This window comes from Aquarana catesbeiana, linkage group LG12 (genome assembly GCF_042186555.1).
Source record: "Aquarana catesbeiana isolate 2022-GZ linkage group LG12, ASM4218655v1, whole genome shotgun sequence".
Lineage (NCBI taxonomy): Eukaryota > Metazoa > Chordata > Amphibia > Anura > Ranidae > Aquarana > Aquarana catesbeiana.
The window spans coordinates 36,199,261-36,227,144 of NC_133335.1; the positions used below are offsets into that span (position 1 = coordinate 36,199,261).

A 27,884-nucleotide genomic window follows, 5' to 3' on the forward strand; every position below is an offset into this window, starting at 1 on the left:
TATCATGTATGCAAAACAGTTTTATTGAAAGCAATAAATGGTGTAGAAAGACATAAGGTAGAGCGGCCTTTCACATAGTGGTAATCTAAGGAAGGACGACGACACTGAACCATTACAATACCTGCCTCCCCAGTTCCATGTAACTGCCAGCTGTGATATACAGGCCTGAGACAGAAAAAGTAAGAGGAGGAGAGCTGGTTGGCACAGGCTTCTATTATCAAGTACTGGCAACATGAGGGGGCTTCCATTACGGACGCAGGCAGAAGGTCCAGGCCTGGTCATATCAGATACACATAGCACTATCAGTGGTCACAGGTAACGCTCCACTTACACGAGACGCCTCCTTTTAGTATCCCGTTCAGGGTTTTCTTCTTCTACTGTGTCCTCCCCCAGAGGGGAAACCATATTGAGTAGAGGGTCCTCTGAGGCACGACCAAACAGGGATAGGAGTAATGCCACCCCAAAACCTGTGGCCCTCTCACCCTGCATGAAAAAGTAAAGAATGGAAATATTTTCACTAGAGTGAATCAAAACAGCCAAACTAAGGGGTCTTCATAGGTGGGCTTTGCATTCCTATACAAACCTATGGGAATGTAACTTGAAAGAAGCCAAACTATACAGGTCAAGTTGTGAATGATTTTAGAAGAGTCTACAGGGAGGGTCTGTTTCTATGACTTTGCATTGATTATGGGACAAACTATACAACAAAGGTTAAATGAAAACACAGTTGGTATCGGTTAATGGTAGAACAGTAGATCTGAACAAATACATGGTGGCATGCGTCCTATTGGAGCCCCTGACAAAGCACGCTGGGCAGGTCCAATAAGTTACATTATCGCACACAGGTCTCTACCAGAAAGTAAAGCTTTGTCAAAGCCAAGAGTGTGATAGACTGCGGATGTATGCAGTGTTGAAGCCACTCCCTATACAGAAGTGAGCTGTATGGTTTTTAAACGTTTAATTTAATAAACACATTTTGTATGGGGTTGCACTTTTGCATTATTTTATGATGCTCTTTTTTTCCCCAAGTGCATTTAAACTTTTATATAAAAGGGGAGATATATATATATATATATATATATATATATATATATATATATATATATATATATATATATATATATATATATATATATATATATATATAGATATATATATAGATATATATATATATTATATATACACACACACACACACACACACACATACATACATACATACATACATACACACACATACATATATATACATACACACACACACTGCTCAAAAAAACATAAGGAACACTTTAAAAACAGATCTCAAATGGGGAAAAAATATCATGCGGATATGAAGTGGGTAATGTAACGAAAGGATGCCACATAGTTTGATGGAAATTAAAATTCTCAACCGACAGAGGGCTAAATTCAAATTGAAAAAATGATGCAGCAGACCAGTCCATTTTGCTGAAAATTTATTGCAGCAATTCAAAATAACTCAGTAGTTTGTATGGCCCCTACGTGCTTGTATGCATGCCTGACAACGGCATGCTCCTAATGAGACGATGGATGGTGTCCTGGGGTATTCCCTCCAAGATCTGGACCAGGGCATCACTGAGCTCCAGAACAAACTGAGGTGTGACCTGATGGCATCAGATGGAACGAATCATAATGTCCCAGAGGTGTTCTATTGGATTTAGGTCAGGTGAGCATGGGGCCCATTCAATGGTATCAATTCTTTCATCCTCCAGGAACTGCCTTCATACTCTCATCACATGAGGCTGGGCACTGCCATGCACCAGGAGGAACCCAGGACCCACTGCACTAGCATAGGGTTTGACAATGGGTCCAAGGATTTCATCCCAATACCTAATGGCAGACAGGGTGCCATTGTCTAGCCTGTAGAGGTCTGTGCGTCCCTCCGTGGATATGCCTCCCCAGACCATCACAGACCCACCACCAAACCAGTCATGTTGAACAATGTTACAGGCAGCAGAACGTTCTCCTAGGCTTCTCCAGACCCTTTCACGCCTGTCACATGTGCTCAGGGTGAACCTGCTCTCATTTGTGAAAAGCACAGGGTGCCAGTGGCAGACCTGCAAATCCTGGTGTTCAATGGCACATGCAAATCGAGCTCCAGGGTGCCGGGCAGCGAGCACTAGAGGACGTCGGGCCCTCAGGCCACCCTCATGAAGACTGTTTTTGATTGTTTGGTCAGAGACATTCACACCAGTGGCCTGCTGGAGGTCATTTTGTAGGGCTCTGGCAGTGCTCATACTGTTCCTCCTTGCACAAAGGAGCAGATATCGGTCCTGCTGATTGGTTAAGGGTCTTCTACGGCCCTGTCCAGCGCTCCTAGAGTAACTGCCTGTCTCCTGGAATCTCCTCCATGCTCTTGAGACTGTGCTGGGAGACACAGCAAACCTTCTGGCATGACACGTATTGATGTGCCATCCTGGAGAAATTGGCCTGCCTGTGCAACCTCTATAGGGTCCAGGTATCGCCTCATGCTACCAATAGTGACACGGACCCTAGCCAAATGCAAAACTAGCGAAAAAGAGGAGTAGGGAAAAAGAAAAAAAAATGTCAGTGGCCTCCACCTGTAAAACCATTCCTGTTTTGGAGGTCATCTCATTGTTGCCCATCTAGTGCACCTGTTAATTTCATTAACACCAAAAGCAGCTGAAACTGATTAACAACCCCTCTGCCACTTATCTGACCAGATCAATATCCCAGGAGTTTAATTGATTTGATGCTATACTCCTGATAAAAAGGAACATTTTTTTTTCTAATTTTTTAGCAGGGTTTTGGAAAAAAAAAAAAAAAAAGAAAAAAAAATGTATATGTACATACATATGTATGTATGTATGTATGCATGCATGTATGTATGTATGCATGCATATATACACATACACTTTTTTAATGCACTTTTCGGTATAATTTATGCATGGAACACTTCAACAGAAATAATATGCTGATTTCAGAATTCATATGGAGGTGGTTTTTATACCATTTCTGGTGATTTCTATTTGTAACAGCATGGTGTTTTGTATTTTAGTTTTTACATAGTCTCATATGACATGACACTGCTAAGAGCAACATGAAGTTCTAACAATACTAACAGCCTTCTCTTTTCTGTCCATCTTTGCGGTTAGGCCCCGTTCACATTATGCAATTTGGAATTCCAAATTACAGCAAAATGCATGAAGGGTTATTCCTAAATGGCTCCCCAAAACGGAATGCAAGTTTGCTGTGATTGTTGAGTATGCTGTCAACAACTATGCTGTCCAGTTCTGGGCACCAGTCCTCAGGAAGGATGTACTGGAAATGGAGCAAGTAGAAAGAAGGGCAACAAAACTAATAAAGGGTCTGCAAGATATTAGTTATGAAGAAAGGTTGCGATCACTGAACTTATGCTCTCTGGAGAAGAGACACTTGAGAGGGGATATGATTTCAATATACAAATACCGTACTGGTGACCCTACAATAGGGATAAAACTTTTTTGCATAAGGGAGTTTAACAAGACTCGTGGCCACTCTTTAAAATTAGAAGAAAAGAGGTTTAACCTTAAACTACGTAGAGGGTTCTTTACTGTAAGAGCGGCAAGGATGTGGAATTCCCTTCCAGGCGGTGGTCTCAGCGGGGAGCATTGATAGCTTCAAGAAACTATTAGATAATCACCTGAATGACCGCAATATACAGGGATATGTAATGTAATACTGACACATAATCACACACATAGGTTGGACTTGTGTCTTTTTTCAACCTCACCTACTATGTAAATAACGTTGAACTACAGAAACGAGTGGCAAAACACACTTTTAAAAAATGCGCTTAGCTTGTCACCCAAACGGAGCAGGAGCTTCTCTTAGGTGACAAAGCACATAGTGCAGCCCATTGAAGGGAATGGGCTGCCCAAAGCACAACATGCAAATCTGTGTGAAAAATCACACAACAGAAATCGTGAGCAGAAATATGTGAACTGGCCTCAATGCGATGTATTGGGCACAAAAAAAACAAAAAAAAAAAAACAAACACACACACACACACACACACACACACACACACACACACACACGTCTCATTCTGCATTCTTTTTGCTCTGATAGGTAGAAGGGGCCTTTAATTATATTTTGTGATTTTAGCAGCACATTTTAAAACAATATCCCACTAGTCTATTACATGGGAGGGGTTTAATTTTAAAAGCAGCCTGAATAAGCCACAAGATGTCAGTATTATATTCTGCACAGGTCTATAAAGGAGTAGCTGTAGAAAATGGAAATATAACTGACCGCATGAACAGGAGATGCAATGTCCACATGAACCCAGACTCCTGGCCAGTCAAAGCCAATATGAGAGGCAATGAAGAGTCCAGCACAAGAACTCTGGGCGTTCTCACGATCCTGAAGTAGACACAAGACAAGACATTAAATATGTAAAATGGAAAGGGGGCATTTTTTAACATCTTCCACAAATTGCTATTCCATCACTTACTGCCACAGAGTTCTTCATGTCTGCCACAGCGGAGGAGAATTCGTTAAAGTGCAGCTCAGGGCAGTACACTAATGGGTGGACCAGGTCTCCACATTTCCTGCCTGCCTTCACACAGGCCATCTCCCACTCCTCATTGTTGGTTAGTATAGCAGCATGGTATTTGCCTGTAGCGATTCCCTAGAAGGTGTGAACAGGACAGGAGTGTGGGGAGTTAACAACTGAGCTCAGACAAGACACCTACAAGCGACTAAAGAAAGTAGTGAAGGTCAGCTAAACAACATGACCAGATGGGCTTCTAGTGCCAAAAAATAAATACAAAATTTCAGGACCTAATGTGTCATCACCATTTTCAAAACAAATTTTTGGAACTTCTCCTATGCTGCCCCCTTGCTCTGGTACTCTCTTCCATGTGCCATTAGGCATTTACCAACCCCTTAAGTTTTTAAACGCCTATCCCCCAAAACCCATGCTTTCAGAGGTGTATAACCCTAACATATAGTTTACCTACAATTCACAAAAAGCTATTCGATTACACAACCCATCTACTAGTTATACCTCTCTAGATTGTAAGATCTTTTAGCAAGGGTCTGTTTTTAGAGTTGTGTTTTATCTCCTGTATATCCAAACTTTGTACAGCAGATGTTGATGCATTATGAATTATCAAATAAACCAGGGAAGGCTAAAGTACATTTAAAAGCTAGAATTAAGATTTGTGTCCCTCTATGGACTCCAAGAAAAGAGGAGTACAGAACGATTCACAAGACGCCGCGCGAATTGCAGTAGGACGCAGGCTGTGAAGCCGTAAGGCTTTGCTTCCTGTTTACACCTTACTTGAGATGCCGGCGCTTAGGAAGCCAATTGAAGAATCTGCTTGGGTGAGGACATTGTGGGATTCCTGGACAGGTAAGTGTCCATATATTAAAAGTCAGCAGCTACAGTATTTGTAGCTGCTGACTTTAAATGTTTTCTGAAGGAGCTCCTCTTTAATCTCATGTATGTTGGCTGGGTGCAGACTTACCTGAGCCCCAGTCAAGGTTGCCATATCCAGGATGATATCTGCGTTCAGATCCTTGCAGGCATAGGAGACGCCATCAGCTAGCACCAATCTTCCCTCAGCATCAGTGTTGTTAATTTCAACCGTTCTGCAGGACAGAGGACACACAATTGTCATGGACGATAAAACGCAGAATACTGTTGCAGTACAACATCTCACCATGAACAGAACTCTCAGTTATGTTAAGAGCTTTCCAATGTGGGTTTAAATCACACGGACCTCAGTTTTAACCTGGCACTGACCTTCATCTGCACAGTAAGCTATCAAACAAGCTGCCGTTGAACTTACTTTCCAGAGTAGAGTAGATGAATGTCATCGGGTCGTGTTGCATTTGGTCCAATGGAGTTCTCTGCCAAGCAAAACAAGGCATGGAGATTGTCTTTAAAGCCCTGTAATAGAGCAGACACAAGCCACAATCATTATGGTGCTTACACTTCCTGTCCAGTTAGTTACACAGAAAGGAAAACCAAACATAGTAAAGGCAATGTCACATGGGCACTCTCATACTCACACTGTCGGATATAAGAATTATCTGTCAGTTTTGCAAATATACTCAAATTTAAATTCTCAATGGTCAGACAGAAAGCAATAGCAGGGAGCAGCAAGTATACCTGTAGTCCTGGAAATACAATACCCTGTATGCAGACAGCTAGGTTTTTATGAAAATGACAAAACGTTCTGCCACTCTGCATGGTAGTGAATAAGTTTGTTGTCTCAGTAAGTTGAGCTGGTCACATCCACCTCTTTCACACACTAAACTGCCAGCAATGTCATCATAAATGGCAAACTGTATGCAGGCACACAGGACGGGAGGAGGCCATAAACCTGACCACTTCCAAAATACACAAAGGCCCCTTTCACACTTGTGCGACTTGGGACTGCAAAGTCACATGAGAAGTCGTACCCCATGATTTCCAATGAGTACTGTTCAGATCTGTGTGACCTCAAGTCACAGCGACTTCAATGTAGTCCCTGCACTACTTTGGTCTGAAATTGATGCGACTTGAGGTCCATAGACCAAGATTACACAGGCAATGCTTCAAATCTTGGCAATAGTCACGCGATTTCCAGGTCGCACAAGTGTAAAAGGGGCCTAAAACCTTTTTCACTGAGGTGGAACCAACATCTACCATGATGATGCGGTGACCAATGAGAAGAATATCAGGAGACAGCCGATTAGCTGCCAAGGGTTACAACAGTTTACAGTATTTAATAAAGTAACAAGCAAAGATAAAAGCAGTCAAGCATAGATATAAAATAATTGTTCAAAAAGAAAACAAGGAAAAAAAAAAAAAAAAGAAGGATTGAGCAAATATGATCAGATTTTACACCAGGGCTAAAAACATAACTAAGCACTCATTTTATTATAAATGTCATGACCACTTGCAATGATTCCTGAAAGATACAAGCTTAACTTTGAAACATTGTCTGCATTGGCAGCATAAGGCAGATTTTCTGAACACTCAGCACTATGACTGGCCAAAGATGGTAGAAACCTCCCCAAGAACACAGGACTTGTCCTCTCACAGATCTAACGGGTGTTGGGATTTGCCACCCTTTCAGATGAGAACATCAGCACAAGTCTGACATAAAACCACTCGAGGGAAGAGTTCTCCAGTATGCTGGATAATCTAGAGGGTTATTCTAACCTACAATGACTGGAGGTGTCATTATAAGATGCAGCCAGATAACTGCAAGCAATTCTTAAAATCAGGAGCACTGCTACCTTTTGTGGAGCCATCTATTAGAAAGTCTACATCAGCAGTGTTTACCTGCTTCACTGCAGCTTTAAATGCCCCCAGGACTGCTGCAGCTCCACCGCAATCTCTCTTCATACCGGGCATTGTGGTCTGTCATATAAAAGGAAAGACATTCACATACTGTCACATTACACCTCATCATCACAACAATCTAAATGTATCTAGTACAGTGCTGACAAAAGGATAAGTTCACCTTTAAAAAAATAATATAAGAATAATAAAAAATAAATAAATAACAATAAAAAATAGCACATTTTTTGTAGGCAAGCTTTGAAAAGCTTGGACAGCATTGCACCCGTGATCAGCATATCTTGGGAGCAATGCAGGACTCCTGCAGACTGTCAGTGTAAGCCGTCTGGCCGTACATCGTATGAGCTGGCAGTTACACAATGAAAGGAAGAATCAATGGACTACCACAGGGCTCATCAGTTCACGGAGAATTACAAGCCATCAGCCGCAAAGGCTGGCGGTATTTGTATTTCATTCACAGCACTCCCCGCCCCTCATGGCCATGCTCTTTTCAAATAGTGACAGTGGGTGCAGGGAGAAGATCCCCAGCCCGCTGCCACAAGGGGGGGGGGGGGGGAGGGTGACAAAAAAAAAAACGGGCAGCGGCTGCAGAAGCGAGAACATGTAACATGTTTGCAACGGTGAGCTTATCCTTTAAAGTGGTATTAAACCCACTTTTTAAAACCTTGCTGACAGGCAGGGTATTTGTGACAAAAGACTCGCAATCTCTTCTGTCATAATGCTTCCCCCGCCTGCCAGCTGTAATGTACATGGAGCCGAGCATGCACAACTCCGCATACATTTAGGGCCCAAAATCTGTGCTGCGGTGATATGACTTCCATGCAGATGCACGGCCTGACCATTCAAGCGGATGAAGAGATGGAACCCAGCAGGAAGACCCCACAGCACTGGAGAACTTCGACAGGTAAGTCTGCCATAATGTGCCAATATGCAGTGTTTACTACCGCTTTAAAGTCATTGAGGCTTTATTGGTCTCCATGTCCTATTTGGGGAAATCTTTCTTACTTCCTGTGACAATGGTCACTAAGACTGGAAGGGAGGGTGAATCCCCTCAAGGAAAACACAGTGATACAAACTAACAAAAAGTTATAGCCTCTTTCAACTCAAATAACTTGTTAAATGCCTGCTGGGAAAGATTGTGTGCTTCTGTGGGTAACTCCACTTTCTTGGAAATAAATAAATAATAATATAGCGTATACAATTGCAACACAAGTTATATTGTACTTGAAGGTTATTAAAATTACCTTTCCCTTTCAATCTGCAGCACTAAGTTTATACAAAATGCAGTATGGCTACCTGGAGGGATTTTGTACACAGAGTGCATACAAAACACCCCCCAGAAACATAATTTCCCGCTTGTGTAACTGGCTCACTGATTTTCCCAGAAGTCTGCACTACGATACAAGTCAGATTTTAGGCATCCTCTGCAACAAAATTTTATTTTTGCCGAGATGCTCCCAAAAGGTTAACTACTTCTAAAAAGGATGCAGATAATGTATTTCCCCCATTAGAACCCTGCAAATGCATCACCCGATTATTAATGAAAAAGTCACTCCCATTTGAATTCACTGCAGACAAAAACAGCTTTTTCTACAGAGAAGAAACAGGTAGGAATCTGCAACAAAGTTTGTTAAAATCCCTGCAATGTACATAGATCACCCAGGGGGCCCCTATTTAGGTTACCAAATTTAGACAAAATCATTAGAGTGAGCGATTCTATATATGAAAAGTGCTCTTCTGAATCTGTATGCATGTAAAAATGACAGAAAGCTGCAGAGAATTAGGGGGGAGAAAACGTTGTCCCTTTAAATGGTCCTTTCACACTTTCCCAAACTTGAGTGGTTTTATAATGTTAAGTGTTGCCCATTCAAAAGGATTGGTTGCCAGTGCACCAGAACAGGGTAAGCAGCATTTTTTTCAGTGCAGCTCACTACAATGCACAGTACACAGCAATGCATGTGTGACTGAGCTCCGTTGGGTTGCCATTAAAAAGGAGTGGAATTGCAAAGCACCAATGCATGTAGCGCACACCGCAGCTCGACAGGTGGGCAGATATTTAGGTTGCGTAATCATGCAGTATAGGCAACTTTCAGCACAGCTCATGGAATCACATGAGTATTTGCAGGGAAGGGGTACAAGGTGGATAATGGTGGAAGCTTCCTAAAAACCAAGAAGAAAAAAAAAAAATCTTCTCTACTGTCATTATTATTAGAAAAGGACATTCCTCTATAAAAATTCTCTCTAGGTACATTTGTCACACCTTTCCCTTAATGCTGAGTCCTCCAGTGTCATATACAATGCCTTTCCCAACCCAGGCAATGGTCTGGGTGGCTCCTTCTGGTGTATGGCTCAGTATGACCAGAGCAGGCGTGTGTTCAGCAGCTTTACCAACACCGTATATTCCTGAAAGACAAAGCCATATTGCACAGATTTATTATTCATGCCGGGAGACTGTTGTATAGACAATACACCAGCTGCACAAATTTACTTTTAAACCAAACCTCACACACGGACATTGTGAGCAATTTTACAGCCATTCACATCCATATATTATTACTATTATTATACGTTTTCATTTTTTTTTTTCATTGAAATGCATTTCCTTTATTGAAAACTTTTTCATTCTTCAAATGACAAGTATTTCAGTTCTGGACCTCTTGATCATTAGAGTGGACCTTTAAATATTAACATAAAGCTATGTTAGCAATGTTGCTGGAAATTCTATTAAGGGCTGAAAGAGCTTTCCTAAAGAAAACGCTGCTTGTAGTTCACAAAACCAACACATCCATTTAATATACGAGGATTGCACCGATTTACCGCCTATAAAGAGACTATATTTATTGCTTCTATGAACCATCTAGAAACTGTATTATATGCTGATCTACTGAGTGGACTTACTTTGATTAGACAAACACTTTAGGTGTAGTCACTATGGACTTTTCATGTCTTTTTTTTGCGACTGTAATATGTTCATATGAGATTCCTCTCTTTTCGCTTTCTTTATTTGTTATGAATACATTCTAACACACTCGTATATACTTTTATTCAAGCGTTCACTTGGTGAATATTCTCCCCGAAAGGTGCTTTTGGGGGGGGGATATATTCCCTTAGCGCTGCATTGTATATTCCTTGCACTTCTTCACAATTTAAATCATTGTTGATGTTGATGCTGGCGGCTGCTATTTTTTATATTTATTTATTTTTTATGGTTTGTAACTGGTAGCGCAACTTTGCCCTATTTTTATTGTCCATTTAATAAGGCCCTAACAGCTGGGATCCTTCCACCTACTATGCGGAAGGCACCGATTATTCTGTTATTGAAACCTCAAAAATATCCCCTTAAATATGACTCTTACCATCTGATTTCCCTCATCAATGTGGATGTAAAAATACTGGCCAATTATCTGAATACGATAGTTGTGAAACTGGTGCAATGTGACCAGGGGGGTTTTATACCTGGCCGCTCTACTAGGATGAATATTTATAGGCTGTTTCACAACCTACAATATGCCCATGACTGCTCCCGTACTCGTGTTATAGTATCTCTAGACATGTGTAAAAGCCTTTGATAATGTTGTGAATGGCCCTACCTATTTTGAGTTTTGCAGCTCTATGGATTTGGCCCTCCTATTGTGGCATGGATACGGCTCCTCTACATTGCCCCAGTGGTCCGGAACTCCTATTCCAATAAATAGGGGCACTAGGCAGGGGTGTCCTTTGTCACCCCTCCCTTTTGCTTTGGCTATGGAACCCCTTGCCATACATATCCGTACCTCCCTTTTAATTAGAGGTCTCCCTGTTGGTACCATAGAGGAACGCATTTCACTCTACTCAGATGACACTTTAAATTTACCCGACTGACCCCTGTGTATCCCTAAAAACTCTTAGTTGAAATTAACATCTTGGGTCACTATTCTGGCTTCATCGGAACAAGTCCACTCTTTTTCCTCTAGACCAAGTGGCTATACCTATGATCCACCCGCACTCCAGATTACAGGTCTTCCCCACATTTAGGTATCTAGATATTACAGTTCAACTACCCCTTATATTACAAATAACTTGTGTCTTTATCGTCTCAATTACAAATTCAAATCAAACAATGGAAGTATTTATCTCTGGACTTAATGGGGAGAGCCAATGTTAATAAAATTATATATCTTCCTAAACTGCGCTATGTTATGGCCAACTCCCCTTGCAAGATTCCCAAATCAATTTTTTAAAACATATTGATACTATTTGCATAGCGTGCTTATGGAATGGTTGCCCCCTAGGATAGCGCTTAAAACCTTGACACTCCCGACCCATATGGCAGGACTGGCGTTCCCCAATTTTTATCTGTACTATATAGCATCTCAATTGGTTCATATCCACGCTTGGTTACACCCAGTTTCTGTTACTGCGTGTACCACTACGGAGACAGCTATCACCTACTCCTCCGAGACTCTCCACAATATCATTTATACGGGTTGTGTTCCGGCTCATCTGGGCACATCGATTTTGCGTACCTCCCTCTTCCTGTTCAAATCCATTAGTGGCCAATATTTCCTCCAACTCGTGTTTGTCATCCTCCAATAACCCTTTGTGGTTTAAACGTACCCTTCCAGAACAAAGGTGGTCCACCAAAGGGGTTAAATATCCATGCCCTCTACACCGCACAAGGTTTTAGAGTGATTATAAAGGCTCTATTATTTAAAAAAAATACATGTTATACTTACCTCTGTGCAGTTGGTTTTGCACAGAGCAGCCAGGACCCTCCTCTTCTGGGCTCCTGGCCCCTCCCTCCTTTGAGTGCCCCTCAGCCAGCAGCTTCTACAGGGGGCACCCAAGTCGAGTCAGAGCTCCGTGTATCCATTCAGACAGGAGTCCCGCCCCCTCTCTCCCGATTGGCTGACTGAATTTGATTGACAGCCATGGGAGCCAATGTCACCGCTGCTCTGTCTCAACCAGGAGGAGGAGTGTCCTGGATGGCTGAGGGGATCGTGGGGCTCAGGTAGGCAATTGGGGGGGTGGGGGGTTCCAATACACAGAAGGATTTTTATCTTAATGCATAGAATGCATTAAGATAAAAACCTTCTGCCTTTACAACTCCTTCAAGTCCTTTTACCAAATGCGCGTGGATTTCGACCTGCCATGTACCTATTTATTTTACTATTCGCAACTCCGCCATGCTGTATGTGTGCAATTTGGCTCCCTAGATAATGCTATTCAGGTACCACCTCTGGAGAAATTACTGAGACACCCAGACCATACTAATCCTATCTCAGCCCATTACTCTGCACTCATATCAGATTCTAACCACAGATTCCGAGCTGTTTAGGTGAAATGGATATCACTAGACATACCCTTCACAGACGCATTATAAAACCCTCTGTTATTTCATCTAAAGACAGTAATACTCAACTCAAGATATTCCATCATTTCCACCTCACCCCTGCTAGATTACATAAAAAGGGCCCATCTTCCTCAGCTGAATGTTTTAGAGGTTGTGGCCAGGTTGTTGATTTTTCTTCTGGTCCTGCCCAATAGTTTAAGATTTCTGGATGGACATTTCCTCCACATTGGGTCTGCAGAATATAGTGAAACCTAAGAACTGTCTTTTGGGCAGTTTTGGCGACCTGACGATTCCCTTCCACGCCAAGAGACTGCTTTGCATCCAATGTTTTTAATGCGAAGAAGTCCCGCCTACTGTTCTGGAAGGGATCAATATTACCTACATGATCCCACTGGTTAAAAGTTGGTCAACGACTCCTTACCCCTGTATAAATTAACCTCTGAAATTCATAAAAGAGTCAAAACATTTCAGAAAATCTGGGGCAAGTGGATAGCTAGTCCCTTGACTTTGACCTGCTATATCCCTGCCTACTAAATACCTCACTCTGACAATAACTAAGTTTGCTTAAAATGTAGTGGTTTGTGAGAATCTATTATTATGGTTAATCATCACAGGAGACATGTGAAATGGTTGAACAAGGAATGTCCATTGCCTGATCTTGTACACCTTTTTTTGTGTACCATGTAAAGTTTGAAAGATAGAGATATATAATCTATATATCTCTCCATCAAAATCAATAAACATATATCTTAAAAAAAATAAAAACACACACACACACACACACACACACACACACTATAAAAATACCACAACCGCTAGTTTGTATGGCACAAGAGTAGAATCCCTTTTTAAATATCCAAAATAATAACTTCACTCTGTGATTAAAAAGACAATCGCTGCAAAATATTGGTTACTGTACTGTGTTAAAAGAGAACCTGTTTTGGACACAGCCGTCCTTTACACAATGAGGAGTGCTGTATGTCAGGGCTCAAAATTTAAAGTCCTGAGCCACTATCTAGGCCTGAAGAGTTACTCGATACCAATTGCCCCACCCAACCCCCTGTTGGCGGCTTACTTTCACTTGCCTAATGGGAGCGGAAATTTTGAGGGCTTGTATATGGAGAGTGTATATATAGAGTGTACATAAGTGGAGCACAGATCACACAATCACGGATTCTAAGTAGTAACGACACATGATTGTTATACAGACGGAGTGATCACGGGTGATGGAATGTAGATAATCAGTGTGCAGACATCGATTCATCCTCTCCTCCCTACCCCATCATCCAGACTATTATCCTCCCTCCCTGCACAGGATACACACACAACTCACCTCTCCTCCGCCTCCATCCCCGCACACACACCGGGAAGGAGTCATCACAGGAAAGGCGCCACTGATTGAATGACTGTGCGACTCCTCCCTCCAGAATCGATTCTTAACATTCTACGGGCAGAGCGCTGGAGGGGGGGCAAAGGCTAGGAGGAGAATTGGCTCCCGTTCAACCCCGCCTGCTGATGACACCCGTCCCCCCTCTGATGCGGCTCCATGCACTCACCCTCAGCTTATTTGTAGGCTGCTGTATGTAATCCGGTAAGATTTTCTACCAAGGGGAGGATGTTATCCAAAAAAGCAGCACAACGGCCATCTTGCTACTCTTCTGCAGCCATTCAGAAAGATTCCAACTGGATGCTATTGGTTACAGTACCTTGTAAATTGGCCTTTGCCTTATTTAGCCCAACTCTGTGCAATTGAAGGTGAACTTACCACCAAAGCCCTTCTCCTTCAGCTCCTCACCACGAATAATCTGTGGTATTATGCCGAGCTTCTTTGCTACAGCTGAGATCTCCTAGAAAAAAAGGAACAAAAAATATTTTTCAGTTCCAATACAGAGACAGAAATGGCTGGAATTTGGGTGCACACACAAATCACAAGGCTCATTTTCTCTAAACGCTGTTAAAACTGAAACTAATAAAAAGAATAGGGGTGGCAAGGTGACACAAGAGGTCACAGGTCTAGAATAGCTTTGGGTTTTTTTTGGCTTTTCAACCTGTGCCTTTTCCCAAACTTCTGCCAGACAGAACATAAATTATAAAATCACCTGGCAAACAGTATATAGTGTTTGCCAACCGATTTATACTTTGTGTTGTGTCTTGCTGCTGGCATACTTGATGTAAAAAGTCCTGCTGTTTAGACTGAAGTATATAGTCTGGTGGAGATAAAAGAAGTTGAAGAGGTGATCCATAAAACACCTGCACATACACAGGAGCCGCTGACAGACGTGTACTAACCTCAACAAAGTGGTCGGTATTCATCTCATTACAAGGAGTATCCACAATGCGCGCTGCCAGTCTCACCCCTTCGGTGGCGCTCTCCAGGCACTGGTACAGAAACAGCCAGACAGTTAGGCAGGCCTTCCCCATGCATGGCAGGGGCAGACAGTGATTTCATACTACCTTCAGAGTGGTGAACTCCATAGGCCCATTGTTTTGTCCAATCAGCACAAACTCCACAGTAACGCACTTCTTATCTGCACGGCGGGAGGCGCTAGAACGCCTGGTGAATAACGGGAAGGCTCGGGCTATGGCACAGGCGCTGGCAAACACCTCTGAGCGCTCGCACACCATCTAGGATAGAGGACAGAAAACCTGCATGGTCACTCAGTAATACCACATTCTATCAGATTCTCATGCCAACCTCTAAAGCTATTGCTTGCAAAACTGCTTCTCTTCTGACATTACAAGGTTGATTTACTAACAGTGGAGAGTGCAAAATCTGGTGTAGCTGAGCATGGTAGTCAATTAACTTTCATTTTTTTTTCATTTTCTTTTTTTGTTAAAGCCTAATTAAACAAGCTGAAGTTCGAAGCTGATTGGCTACCATGCAGAGTTGCACCAGATTTTGCACTCTCCAGTTTTAGTAAATCAACCCCTATGTGACCTGCCCCTTGGTAGATTATGCAAGAATGAGAATTAGGCCGGCCATACACTGAGCAAATTTCTTTCCTGCAAGTCACTCGATTCCCTCCCCCCCATCAACACAGTGTTGATGAGGGAATCCCTCCTACCGGCTCAAGAGAACCCAGCAGGCTGGTTGTTCCCAAATTGATCAAATCGTTTTAATCAACCTGCTTATTACCGGCTCGAATCTCCAACTGTGTATGGCCGGCCTTACACTTGTGTTAGGGTGACCCCTAGCAGTCAAAGTGATTATAGATAGGGGAGCTGGGTCTGTAAAGGTCACCCATTGCAGCCAGCTAAATCTGCTCCATAATTGCCGCCATTTCTTTTTTAAATATCAGTTTAATATGTATTGTCCCATCAAATAGCAGTAAAAATTATTCAGGACACCACACTTCCCAGTACAAAGGGTCTAGCAATGAGCATTTTAACTTACGAGGATACATCTGTTTGCTCCAGGCGGGAGGCAGTTTCGTATCAGGCGTGTGATGAAGTGAGCGGCGGAAGGGCTGTTGTGTCGGCTGACTCGGGATGGCAGAGCCGCTAAGGTAGCCAGATTCAGGTAGAGGGGACAGCTGTCTGTGGGGTTTGGGGTTAAAGAACTCAGACCTCCCTTCCATACCTGGAGACAAATAAAGCACAAACATTATACACAGCCAACACATTCCTGCCTTACAAAAATTATGCCAAGCAGTGCATCTAAAATGGCAATAAAATGTAAAAATATATATACACACACACACACAACAGTTACTGCTGATGTGGTCCCCAGAAATGTAGAAGAATTTGGATCTGTATGTGGCCTCCCCTCCTCCAGTCATGGCGGGTTAGAATTAGGATAGACGCAGGAAAGAGAAAGGCATCCTTGATCTAGGCGAGTGTTCTCCGAACTGCGGCCCAGGGGGCACCTACAATGGGGCACAGTTCCTCCCAATGACACCAACAACGGTTTCCAAAGACACCAATGAAGGGGCACAATTCCTCCCAATGACTAGGGTTGCCACCTCATCCCTTTATATATGAACACATATGAATTACAAAGGTTCTGAGATTAATTTAATGCAGATAAGGGGACCAAGTGAGTTTCATTACCACCTTAATCAGCTGCAGAACCTGTGTAATTAATGTGTTTGGTTGAGGGATGAGGTTGAAACCCAACCAGGGCAGGGGACAGATACAGCATTGGTCTGATGCTGCATCCACCCAAATATGAATAAGGAATGAAAAAAAAAAAAAAAAATCCCATACTTCTCTTTTAAGTGATTTGGTAACTGCTCGCAGGCCACAATGAACTATGAGGCTTTTCCGTCCCCCAAATTGCAAATGTAAACGAACCCATACTGTCCTAAGCCCCCAATAAAGGATGTTTTTACACTGATGGGCTGCGATTTCCCTGCACTTTTCCATAGACATCTATGTGTGATGCACTTTCTGAAAGCGCAACAAAACGCCTGCTATTAGTAGTTTATAGAAGCATATAATACAAGTCTATAACTCAATGCAACTAACCCACAGGTGCCATGTGATACACTTGTGGATCAGTGTGAAATCAGCTCAAGAACTCTTTATTTTCTAAGTACTAACGTGCTTATTGCAAAAGTGCAGCGTATCTGATGTTTACTATACTGACCTTTTCATCTTACAGCTTTTGCTGGCATTGCTCTCCAGGCTGCTAGAAAGGTCCCAGGTATCACTCGACCTGGGACAGGAGTTGGCGCTACAGAGGACACATCGGCTTATGCAGCTCCCGCTTCCTCCGCTGCACTCTGATGCTCTGGGGTGGTGGGTCAGCAACCCATTTATGGTGGTGATCTGGGTTTGCCGACCCACCATCCCAGGGCATGAGGTCGTGGGCCATGGGTTGACCACCCCTGCCCCAAATGCAGGTGTAACATTCTGATAGGTTCACCTTTTAATTTAAGAAATTTTGATCAAATAAAAGTAAAATAATGCATTTAAAGATTCAAGGCTGCACTAGATTTTTTTTGTTTTTGGGTTTAATATCGCTTTAAAAGCCTAACTCCATGGTTAATAATTCATTTTTGCCAAGCTGGTCCAAACAGGCATGATTGCGGGTCGCACTGTATAAACAGTATGTAGCCTCAGATACATTCAGTATACAGCGTTGTGCTCTGCCAGAAAAAAAAATATAGAGTCAGGCTGAGTGCTTTTCAGCCATTCATGGGAAGCTCTGTATTCTATGAATGAATACAAAGCTTCCTCTGATTGGCTCAGGTTGAGATTGTGACATCATCCACTCCCACCTCTCAGCCAGTCAATGGGAGCTTTGTATTCATTCACAGAATACAGCATCGCTCAGCTCAACTCAATCTTGTTCCTGGAGTGGGATGAGAAGTCCCCGTCTCAGTGATGTAGAATGAATGTAGCTGAGGCTCCTATACTACAGCGTGCCTAGCAAAAGTGCACCTGTTAGTGTGGCAACAAGTAATTTGGGCCAGCTTGGCCCAAACAAACTAAAAGGCCATGAAGCATTGAGTTGGGCTTTAAACTCGATTTCTGCATATAAATTATTCTGGCTAATTCCGCAAACTGAAAAGAGAGGGCACACTTTGAAACTTTGAGCTGTACAAAGTCCACAAGATACAAAAGTCTTCTTATAATAATAAACTCACAAGATTAGAAATCAGACTAAACAGCTCCTTGAAGAATCACCTTTGACTCTGTACAGATTCAGATCCAGCTGTTATGCAGCCAGAAGACCCCGACATGCCTGCGGTTGGCAGGACAGATGGTATTATATTCACACAGACATTCCAGGAGAAGATATAGGATAACTGGAGCCTCTTCCCATCTGTACAGTACTAGATCTCTATTGGACTGATCAACAATTTCCTTTTTTAATCTTCCTTCTCTGGCGCTATGTAGAAAAAGAATCTAAACATAATACAAAACAGCAGGTTCTATTTAAAGCTTTCCTATGACTTTGTACAGGTTTGCTGAAAGATGAATTTCAGGAATTATTACATAGTTACATTGGCCTGGCTTGCCCGATGCCCCTGGAGGCGGGAAATCACTGATCACTACTCCACTTGCTCTCAGGTCCCATGCCGAGCGGCCAGCCTGATGCAGTGTAAACACAGGAGAGAATGCTTTGCATGTATTCAGAAAAGGCAAAGCATTCTGTGAATGGCACCCATGCTGAGCAGCTGACCTCCTGTGTTCAGAATGCATCAGGACGGCCGCTTGGCACAGGACCCAGAAGTAAGTGTAGTAGTGCTGTCTACTACAGAGATTTCCAGCTTCCAAGGGTAAGGACCAGGTATAGTATATAGATAGTTACATTAGTCCAAGCTGGGACAAATGCCATTATGAAAAGCTGAGTTAGACTTACCGGTAACCCCTTTTCTGAGAGTCTTCCAGGACAGCCCATGAGACCTTGGGCTCCTTCTACCAGGACAGGAAACACATCACCCCCACCAGATAAAAGGGCGGTCCTCCAGGCCCATGTCAGTATTCTCAAGAACTGTAGGACCCTGCAAAACATATGCATAATACACATAACTTCAGACAATACCGGGTGGGAATCCGGCTGTCCTGGAAGACTCTCAGAAAAGGAGTTACCGGTAAGTTTAACTCAGCTTTTCTCCAAGCGTCTTCCAGGACAGCCCATGAGACGATGAGCCAGAACTTACCAGTCTAGGGAGGGACAACTGCCTGAAGGACCTTACGACCAAACGCCTGCTCCTGAGCTGATAGGAGATCCAGGCGATAATGTTTAATGAAGGTCGAGTAACTGGACCAAGTGGCAGCCCTGCAAATTTGTTCCGGTGAGGCACCAGCCCTCTCAGCCCAAGACGTAGACAAGGCTCTAGTTGAGTGCGCAGTAACAAAAGGTGTAGGGACCTCCCTAATTTTGTAAGCTTCCAAGATGGCTGGCTTTATCCATCTAGCCAATGTGGCTTTAGATGCACTATTCCCCTTGTGAACTCCAGAAAAGAGGACAAACAAGGCATCAGTTTTCCTAAAGGTCTTCGTGACCTCAAGATAGACCAAGAGAATCCTTCTTACATCTAGGAAACTAAATTTTCTTTCTAAGTCGCCCTGTGGCGAACTACAAAAGGTTGGCAATACAATGTTCTGAGATCGGTGGAATGTACTTGCCACCTTGGGCAAAAAACCTGGATCGGTTCGTAACACAACTCGATCCTCAAAAATCGTGAGGAAGGGCTCCCTAACTGATAGGGCCTGCAACTCACTTACCCTACGAGCTGAGGTAACAGCTATAAGGAACACAGTTTTTAATGTAAGTAACTTAACTGACATACTTTCCAGAGGTTCAAACGGAAATTCTACCAGAGTTTGAAGTACTAGGGACAGATCCCACGTTGGACAACTTCTCACCACTACTGGTCTGGCCCTAGAGATAGATTTGAAAAATCTGGCTATAGTGGGATTTTCCAGGAGAGAAAACTGGAGGAACACACTAATAGCTGCCGCCTGTACCTTTAAAGGTACTAACAGAAAGACCTTTGTCGACACCCTCTTGGAAAAATTCCAAAATAGACGGAATATCATGAGCTAATCTATCATTTTCAGATAACCATGAGTTAAACCTTTTCCAAACTTTGGAATATATGGCTCTAGTAACTGGCTTCCTGCAATTCACGAGAGTCCTGACTACTTTGTCAGAGAACCCTTGGGCGCTCAGTATCTTTTCTTCAGATACCAGGCCGTCAAGTTTAAGGAAACCACCTGAGGGTGTGATACTGGACCCTGCAATAATAGGTCTTCCCTTTTCGGAAGACTCCACGGAGGCTCTGAAACCAGAGACTGTAGCAGGGAAAACCATGGCCTCTTGGGCCAAAACAGGGCAATTAGAATCAGATCTGTCTCTTCCAGCCGAAACTTCCGGAGGAATTCTGGAATCAGCCTGATTGGCGGAAAGGCATAACATAGGCCTGGAGGCCACGGGTTTGCCAGAGCATCGATCCCCAAGGCTTGGTCTGCCGGGTTCATGGAAAAGAATATCTCCGTCTTGCGGTTGTTTCGGTTTGCGAACAAATCCGCTACCGGATAACCCCATCTCTTGGTGAGATCTGCAAAGACTTCGGGATGAAGGGACCAGTTGTCTCGGTCTATCCTGTGACGGCTGAGATAATCTGCCAGGCAATTGTTTTTCCCCTTCAGGTGTACAGCAGAAATGGAGGCTAGATTCCCCTCTGCCCATGAAAGGATCTCCTGGGCAATGGACTGAAGCCTCCGGCTTCTCGTGCCTCCCTGCTTGTTGATATACGCGACTGTCGCTATATTGTCTGACAGGATTTGGAGGTTGTGACCCCTGACCTCCATCTGAAAAGACTGGAGGGCTCTCTGGACTGCAAGCAGCTCTCTTTGATTGGATGAGGCCCTTGCCTCCTCTGGGGACCACTCTCCTTGCGCTACTGCATTGCTGAGGTGGGCCCCCCATCCCCAGGAACTCGCATCCGTGGTAATCCTTCGGAAATGGGAAAGGACCATGGGAGACCTCCTGCTAGGTGCTGACCAGCTCTCCACCACCACAGGCTTCTTTTTATCCTGTCGGGAAGCCAGATCCTTGACTCCAGGGACCTTACGTCCCCGTCCCAGTTTCTTAAAAGAAACCTTTGTAACGGACGCTGACGGAGTCTCGCCCATGGTACTGCGGGAAAACATGAGGTCATAAGACCCACTGCCCTCGACACCTGTCTCAGAGAGACCGACTGGTTGGTCTGCAATGTTGACATAGTCTGGAACACTTTGGTAATCTTCTCCTGAGGAAGAAAAACTCTTTGGTTCACGGAGCAAAAATCGTAACCCAGATAAGTTACTTTCTGGGCCGGAATCAAGGACGATTTTTCTTTGTTTATTAGCCAGCCTAGGGACTGTAAGAAGTCCTGTACAGCCTGGAGATCTTCCAACAGCCTTTGGTATGATTTTGCCACTATCAGGAGGTCGTCTAAGTAAGGGATAACCGTTATTGCCTTTAATCTTAGAGGAGCCAGCACTTCCCCCAACACCTTCGTAAAGATGCGTGGGGCTGAGGAAAGACCGAAGGGGAGGGCCTGAAATTGAAAATGTCGGGTCCCCATACCCGTCTTCACTGCCAATCTCAAAAACTTTTGGAAGGCTGGATGGATAGGGATGTGAAGATAAGCATCCCTTAAGTCCAACGTGGCCATAAAGCAGTTTGGGTATAGTAGGTTTTTGATTGTAAAAACCGTCTCCATACGGAAATGCTTGTATCTGATGGACTTGTTTAAGGTCCGGAGATTCAGGATAAGTCGAAACTTTCCTGCCGGCTTTCTGACCACAAATACATGGGAATAGAATCCCTTGCCCCACTCCGATCGAGGAACAGGAATCAGGACTTTTTGATCTAATAAGTCTCCGATCTGGAGACCCAGAGCCCTCGCTTTCTCCCGATCTTGTGGAGGAAATGTGACCAACAAACGTTCTGGTGGTTGGTGAACAAACTCCAGCCTGTACCCGTTGGTTACTAGGTCCAGGACGAAGGGGCTCAGAGTGACTGCTGCCCACTGTGGGATGAAGGCCCTCAATCTCCCTCCCACCGGGGAACACAAGTCACTGCGGCTTGGCGGGCTGTTGAGGAGGGTTAAATAGCACTCCCCCTTTGCCCCTGCCTTTGTGCCCAGTCCAATGCTTTTTCGGCCTGCTGTCCTTTTCTCTAGGACTCTGTTGCCTGTTTTGGCCACGAAAAAATTTTCTGGCTGTCTGAACTCTCTTTCTCTCTGGAAACGCCTTTTTCTTATCAGCCGTGCGTTCCAGTGCCTCCTGTAGACCTGGGCCAAATAAATGATCGCCAGTTAAAGGAAGGCCACAAAGGCGCAACTTGGAGGCCGAGTCCCCTGACCAGGTCTTAAGCCAAAGGCTTCTCCTGGCCGAGTTCACTAGAGCCGAAGTCCTGGCTGACATTCTTACCGACTCAGCGGAAGAATCTGCCAAAAAACCCACTGCCTGAAATAGGAGAGGAAAAGACTTTAAAATTTGCTCTCTGGAGGTACCTGCTGACAGATGTGACTGAATCTGAGTCAACCAAACCTCCAGATTTCTGGCCACACAAGTGGAAGCCAAAGCTGGTTTCAGGTTTCCAACTGCTGAGTCCCAGGCTCTGTGGAGAAGGATATCCCCCCTCTTGTCCATCGGATCCTTAAGCGTACCCATATCATCAAACGCCAGGTCCGAGTTTTTAGAAACTTTTGAAAGAGGTGCGTCTAACTTGGGATTCTTATTCCATGGGTGCGCAGTGTCCTCATCAAAAGGAAACCTCCTTTTTAGGTTACTAGAGAAGAATGGTTTTCTCTCAGGATTATCCCATTCCAGTTTAATAGTATCAACCAAAGAACTATGAACTGGAAACACTCTTGATTTTCTCTTATGTAATCCTTTATACATAAGATCATGTTTGGATAACTGAACCTCTTCCTCTTTTAACTCAAGGGTAGTATAGATAGCCTTTAATAAGTCATCTACATCCTCAACAGAGAACTTAAATCTTGAGCCTCGAATGGATTCTCTATCTCTGGGCTCTGTATCTGACCCTGATTCTTCCAGAGAAGAACGGGTAGATCTGACCTCAGCCTCAGAGTCTTCACTCTCTGCCTGCTGCAGAGTGCTTACTGACGCCTTCAGTGAAGACGGACTCTCTGCTGGAGGCTGGAGCTTGTCAATAAGCGTTCTAAAGGAACTGAAGGTGGACGCAAGCTCATCCCTAACAGAAGTAAGCATCTTCTGGCACGAGGCAACCGGGTCATCCTTTACTAGGCCTTCTATACAGGTGCGACAAACTGCTTTGCTCCATGAGGAGCTCAATTTGTTTGCGCAAACCGCACATTTCCTTTTAAGTGGCTGCGCTTGGGCCTTGTCCTGAGTCTTGGTCTGCAAGACAAAATAAATGACCCACAATGTAATTAAAGCCACACAATCACTCCGTAACACCACGTGCAGGAGGGAGGAAATGTGTCCCCTTACACCCACTACTACAGAGGGGGGAGGGGGAGGGAACACTCACAGGGATAGTAAGGTGGTGACAGAACACCCCAGGCTTACCTGTGAGGTGCTGGTGTTGGGAACTGCATCCGCTGCCTGTGCAGGTACTGCAGGAGGATCCATTCTGCCCCTCTTGGTCATCCACAGCCTGGCTGCTTAACACCAAGAAACACCAGCAGCCAGCGTTCTCTGTTCGCGCCGTTTATGAAGACTGGAACCTCGTCTCCGGGGCCCGATGATGATGTCATATGCCCCGGAAGTAACCCTCTCCAGGCACTTCCTGTGGGCCAGCTTGGAGCGCAATAGCTCCGCCCCCTCGAACGCTGCGGCTTCCTCCATTCCTTGCTCAGATCAGCCAGGCTGTCGGCAGGGAAGGACAACCGAAGCTCAGCTGAGCTAGAGTGCAATGCACTGCGCTAGGGGCACGACCTCACCCCGGTCCTGGCCCTCTCCAGGCACTGAGGACAGAGAACAGCAACACAGCCAACCTCCCCAGCGGTGTGCTGCTTCTGGCAGAGGAAGAGGTAAGTGATATGCCCCAGAAAAAAGCCATACAAAGCCCCTGCTTATAAGGCCTATGGGAGCAGGTTCCATGAACATGTTACCCCCCGTCCGGAGGAAACACAAATAACTGACATGGGCCTGGAGGACCGCCCTTTTATCTGGTGGGGGTGACGTGTTTCCTGTCCTGGTAGGAGGAGCCCAAGGTCTCATGGGCTGTCCTGGAAGACGCTTGGAGAAAATATATCTATACCTGGAACTCATCTTTAACCACTTCACCTCACACATGTTCACCTCTATGGAATTTTTATATTTCTGCTATGGTCCAGTTTATTTGGAAATACCTTTGTCATTACTAAAGATAACAAAAGTAACACACATATTGTTTTAAAGAAAACAAAGCTTTCTTAACATGATATTGTCTTGAAACAATTTTCTTTTTACAATCGTTAGGCCCCTTTGAGATGGGCGGACTCCGCTTGTTCAGTAAGGAATCCATCTACTGATCCGCGCTGAGTAGGTAGATGACAGGTCTGTGTCAGCTCCACTTATGCAGAACAGACACGGCCTGCTCTCCTCCATGGGTGGTCAGATGGAAACAAAAAGGATGTCTGTTTATATCCGACCGTCATCTGATCCAATCCTCCGGACGGATGGGGAAAGGATTGCCCATCTGTTTTTCTTTTTTAGCCGACAGGACTGTCCGTTGACACCCGCCACTCCATAGAGGGCAATTGGGAGGCGTCAAAAAAAAAACTGACAGGCGGTCCTAATCAGTCCACCCCCATGTGAAAGGAGCCTTAAGCTGGATACACACTATACACTAGAAACGAAACAAAAATACACTTTTTTTTTTCGTGAGCAGTGTTACTGCACGTAAAATGTGTACATTTTATTATGTAATTTCTCCTGTAAAAAAAAAAAAAAAAAAAAACTAAAAAGTTATAATTCTGGTACAAAGCATTGCAAAGTTCTCTTTACAAAATTAAATAAACTTTGTTTTTTTCAATATGGCGAATTTTTTTTTTTTTTTTTTTTAAGGATAAGTTCACTTTTTAAAAAAGTAAAGCATTGCGCCAGCAATCAGCAAGATTGGCGTTTCTGAATACTTTTGATTTTCAAAAAAATAGCACTGTTGACATCCAAGTAAACTGGAAGTGAGTCAGCACGTCTGGGTCACCATGGCGGAGAGACGATCAAAGCCAATTCTAGCTTTGTATTGACCTCAGACTAGCTGGCGGACATGCCGGCTGGTAGCTCGGGACTCCTGGTGAGATGGCAGACCCCAAAATAGCCGCGAAATATATAAAAATAAAAAAAAATATTTTATATATATATATATATATATATATATATATATATATATATATATATATATATATATATATATATATATATATATATATATATATATATATATACACACACACACACACACACAATTACATATTATATACTTTCCTATCGATTTACTAATGCTAGCAGCATAAGGCCTCATGCCCATGAGCGTTTTAAAAAAAAAATGAGCTGCAAAGCTACCGACGCCAGGAAAAAAAGCGGCGTTAAAAAAAAAAAAAACGCAATTTAGGGTGGGAGGGGTTTTTTTGTATTGGCGTCAACGCGCGTTTAGCCACGCTAGCTTTCAGCCGTGTTTCTCTATCTCTATTCAAAATCAATGGTTCCCTATGGGAGCCCATTGATTTGAATAGAAGTCGCACCAGAAGTCAGATCCAGATGATCTGACTTGCGGTGCGACTTGTGTGCTGAGAATCTTGAAGGGGAACCCTGACAAAATTTTGCGTGAGGTTCCCCCCCCCCCCCCCCCCAAGATCCATACCCTTATCTGAGCACGCAGCCCAGCAGGTCAGGAAAGGGGGGGATGAGCGAGCGCCCACCCCCTTCCTAGACCATACCAGGCCACATGCCCTCAACATGGTTGGTGCTTTGGGGCAGAGGAGGCCCCTGCACCCCCCCCCCCCCCAAAGCACCTTGTCCCCATGTTGATGAGGACAAGGGCCACTTCCCGACAACCCTTGCCCAAAACCACCGTAAAGCGCCTCTGTAGAGGCGCTTTGCCGGCGGTATAGCTGCGCTGTCCCATTGATTTCAGTGGGCAGGAGCGGTGAAGGAGCGGTATACACTCCGCTCCTTCACCGCTCCGAAGATGCTGCTAGCAGGACTTTTTTTCCCGTCCTGATAGCGCACCGCTCCAATGTGAAAGCCCTCGGGGCTTTCACACTGGAATTAAAGCAGCGGCACTTTCGGGTCGGTTTGCAGGAGCTATTATTAGCGCAATAGCGCCTGCAAACCGCCCCAGTGTGAAAGGGCCCTGAATGATCTGCTACTGGTGATTTGGTGCCAGACATCACAGCATACCTTCAGAGGCCTAGTGACATCCATGCTTTGACGGGTTACGGTGGGTGGTCATAATGTTATGGGCGATCGTATGTATATAGACGAATAATTCTTGTTTAACCTCTTCCTGCCCGCGTTATAACCAAAAGACGGCTACAGCGCAGGCTCACATTGCTGCGTGCATCGGCAGGGATCTTCGATTGCTGTATCCTTTGGACGCAGCCGATTACAGACTGGGGTAAAGAGCCAATTACAGCGGCCCTTTACCATGTGACCAGCTGTGTCCAATCACAGTGTAAACAGGATTAGCCAGTTATTGGCTCTCCTCACCTAACGTTGGCAGTGTGTGAGAGGAGAGCCGATAACCGACCAATCCACACAGGGGAGATCTACACTGATCATCAGGGCACTGATCCCAACAGTGCCCACAAATGCTGCCAATCTGTACCCATCAGTGATGCCCATCATCAGCGCACCCTGAAGGAGAAAAAAAAAAAAAAATTACTTATTTAGAACATTTTTTAACGAAAACTGATAAAAACTTTTGTTTTTTCCCTAAATTTTCTGTCACGGACAGATCTCCGTCAGACATTAAACAACGACAACTAAAAGGCAAAACTTTCTTTCCATTGTTATTTGTTATCTGTGTCCCATTGGGGAGATTTCCCTTCACTTCCTGTTCTAGAGCCAAACAGGAAGTAAAAGAAAATTCCTCCAAAAGTGAAGGAATCCCTGCGTGTCACCAGAACTAGTGTCCCCACTGGAAGATTTCCCCTCTATTCCTGTTTTGGTGACAACTCAACTTTTGTTTATTTCACTTTCGATGATAATCGGTAAAACAGGACAAACGGGGTGAATCTCTACCTGTACCGGACAGAAGCTCTAATCCCTCTCCACTCCATGCAAAAATAAAAAAATACCTTTAGTTAGCGATACTTGAAAAGCTTCCCAAAAATCTTATACACAGCCATCCAATCAGAGCAGAGAGGGCGTGTCCTGGATGGTTGCCCTGGGTTACCTCTCTAGAAGGTAAGCAACCATCTAATCAGAGCAGAGAGGGCGTGTCCTGGGTGGTTGCCCTGGGTTACCTCTCTAATAAGTAAGCAACCATCCATTCAGAGCAGAGAGGGCGTGTCCTGACCGGTTGCCCTGGGTTACGGCTCTAGTGAGTAAGCAGAGGCCTGCGGGAAGTGTGCTCACCTCCTCGGTGACTCGGGGCTGCAGCTTCCCTCTCACTTCGGCCCACGGCAGCCGCTGCAGGTTGGGCAGCTGTCCCAGGATAAGGATGGGCCTAGTCTGGGGGTCTCCATCCCCGGCGCTCGCCTTAAACTCCAGCCGCACATTGGCCATGTCACAGCAGACTGTATCCCCTCCACCGCCGCGCCAAACCTCGCTGTCAGCCTCAGCTCCGCCCTCCCGCACGGCGGCCTATGAG

The 27,884-nt window shown here is 44.3% G+C and overlaps 1 protein-coding gene across 1 annotated transcript; it reads right to left on the minus strand.

Moving 5' to 3' along the window:
* On the minus strand, window positions 1-27,884 carry NPEPL1 (aminopeptidase like 1). The gene is made up of 12 exons (XM_073607567.1): window positions 27,650-27,884; window positions 16,044-16,229; window positions 15,104-15,274; window positions 14,939-15,028; window positions 14,415-14,496; window positions 9,578-9,720; window positions 7,300-7,377; window positions 5,816-5,916; window positions 5,492-5,615; window positions 4,474-4,650; window positions 4,272-4,382; window positions 1-483 (listed from the first exon to the last, which is right to left on the minus strand). The coding sequence occupies exons 1-12, from the start codon at window positions 27,797-27,799 to the stop codon at window positions 328-330; spliced, it is 1,569 nt and encodes a 522-aa protein (XP_073463668.1). The 5' UTR covers window positions 27,800-27,884; the 3' UTR covers window positions 1-327.

Bases quoted from the DNA above. Each gene is read 5' to 3' on its own strand.
- NPEPL1 (XM_073607567.1), bottom strand. From the start codon at position 27,799: ATGGCCAATGTGCGGCTGGAGTTTAAGGCGAGCGCCGGGGATGGAGAC. The intron at 14,497-14,938 runs GTTAGTACACGT...CTTTTTTTCTAG, and splicing joins ATACCGACCACTTTGTTGAG to GAGATCTCAGCTGTAGCAAA. The intron at 484-4,271 runs GTCAGTTATATT...TTTTTCATGCAG, and splicing joins TTGCATCTCCTGTTCATGCG to GGTGAGAGGGCCACAGGTTT.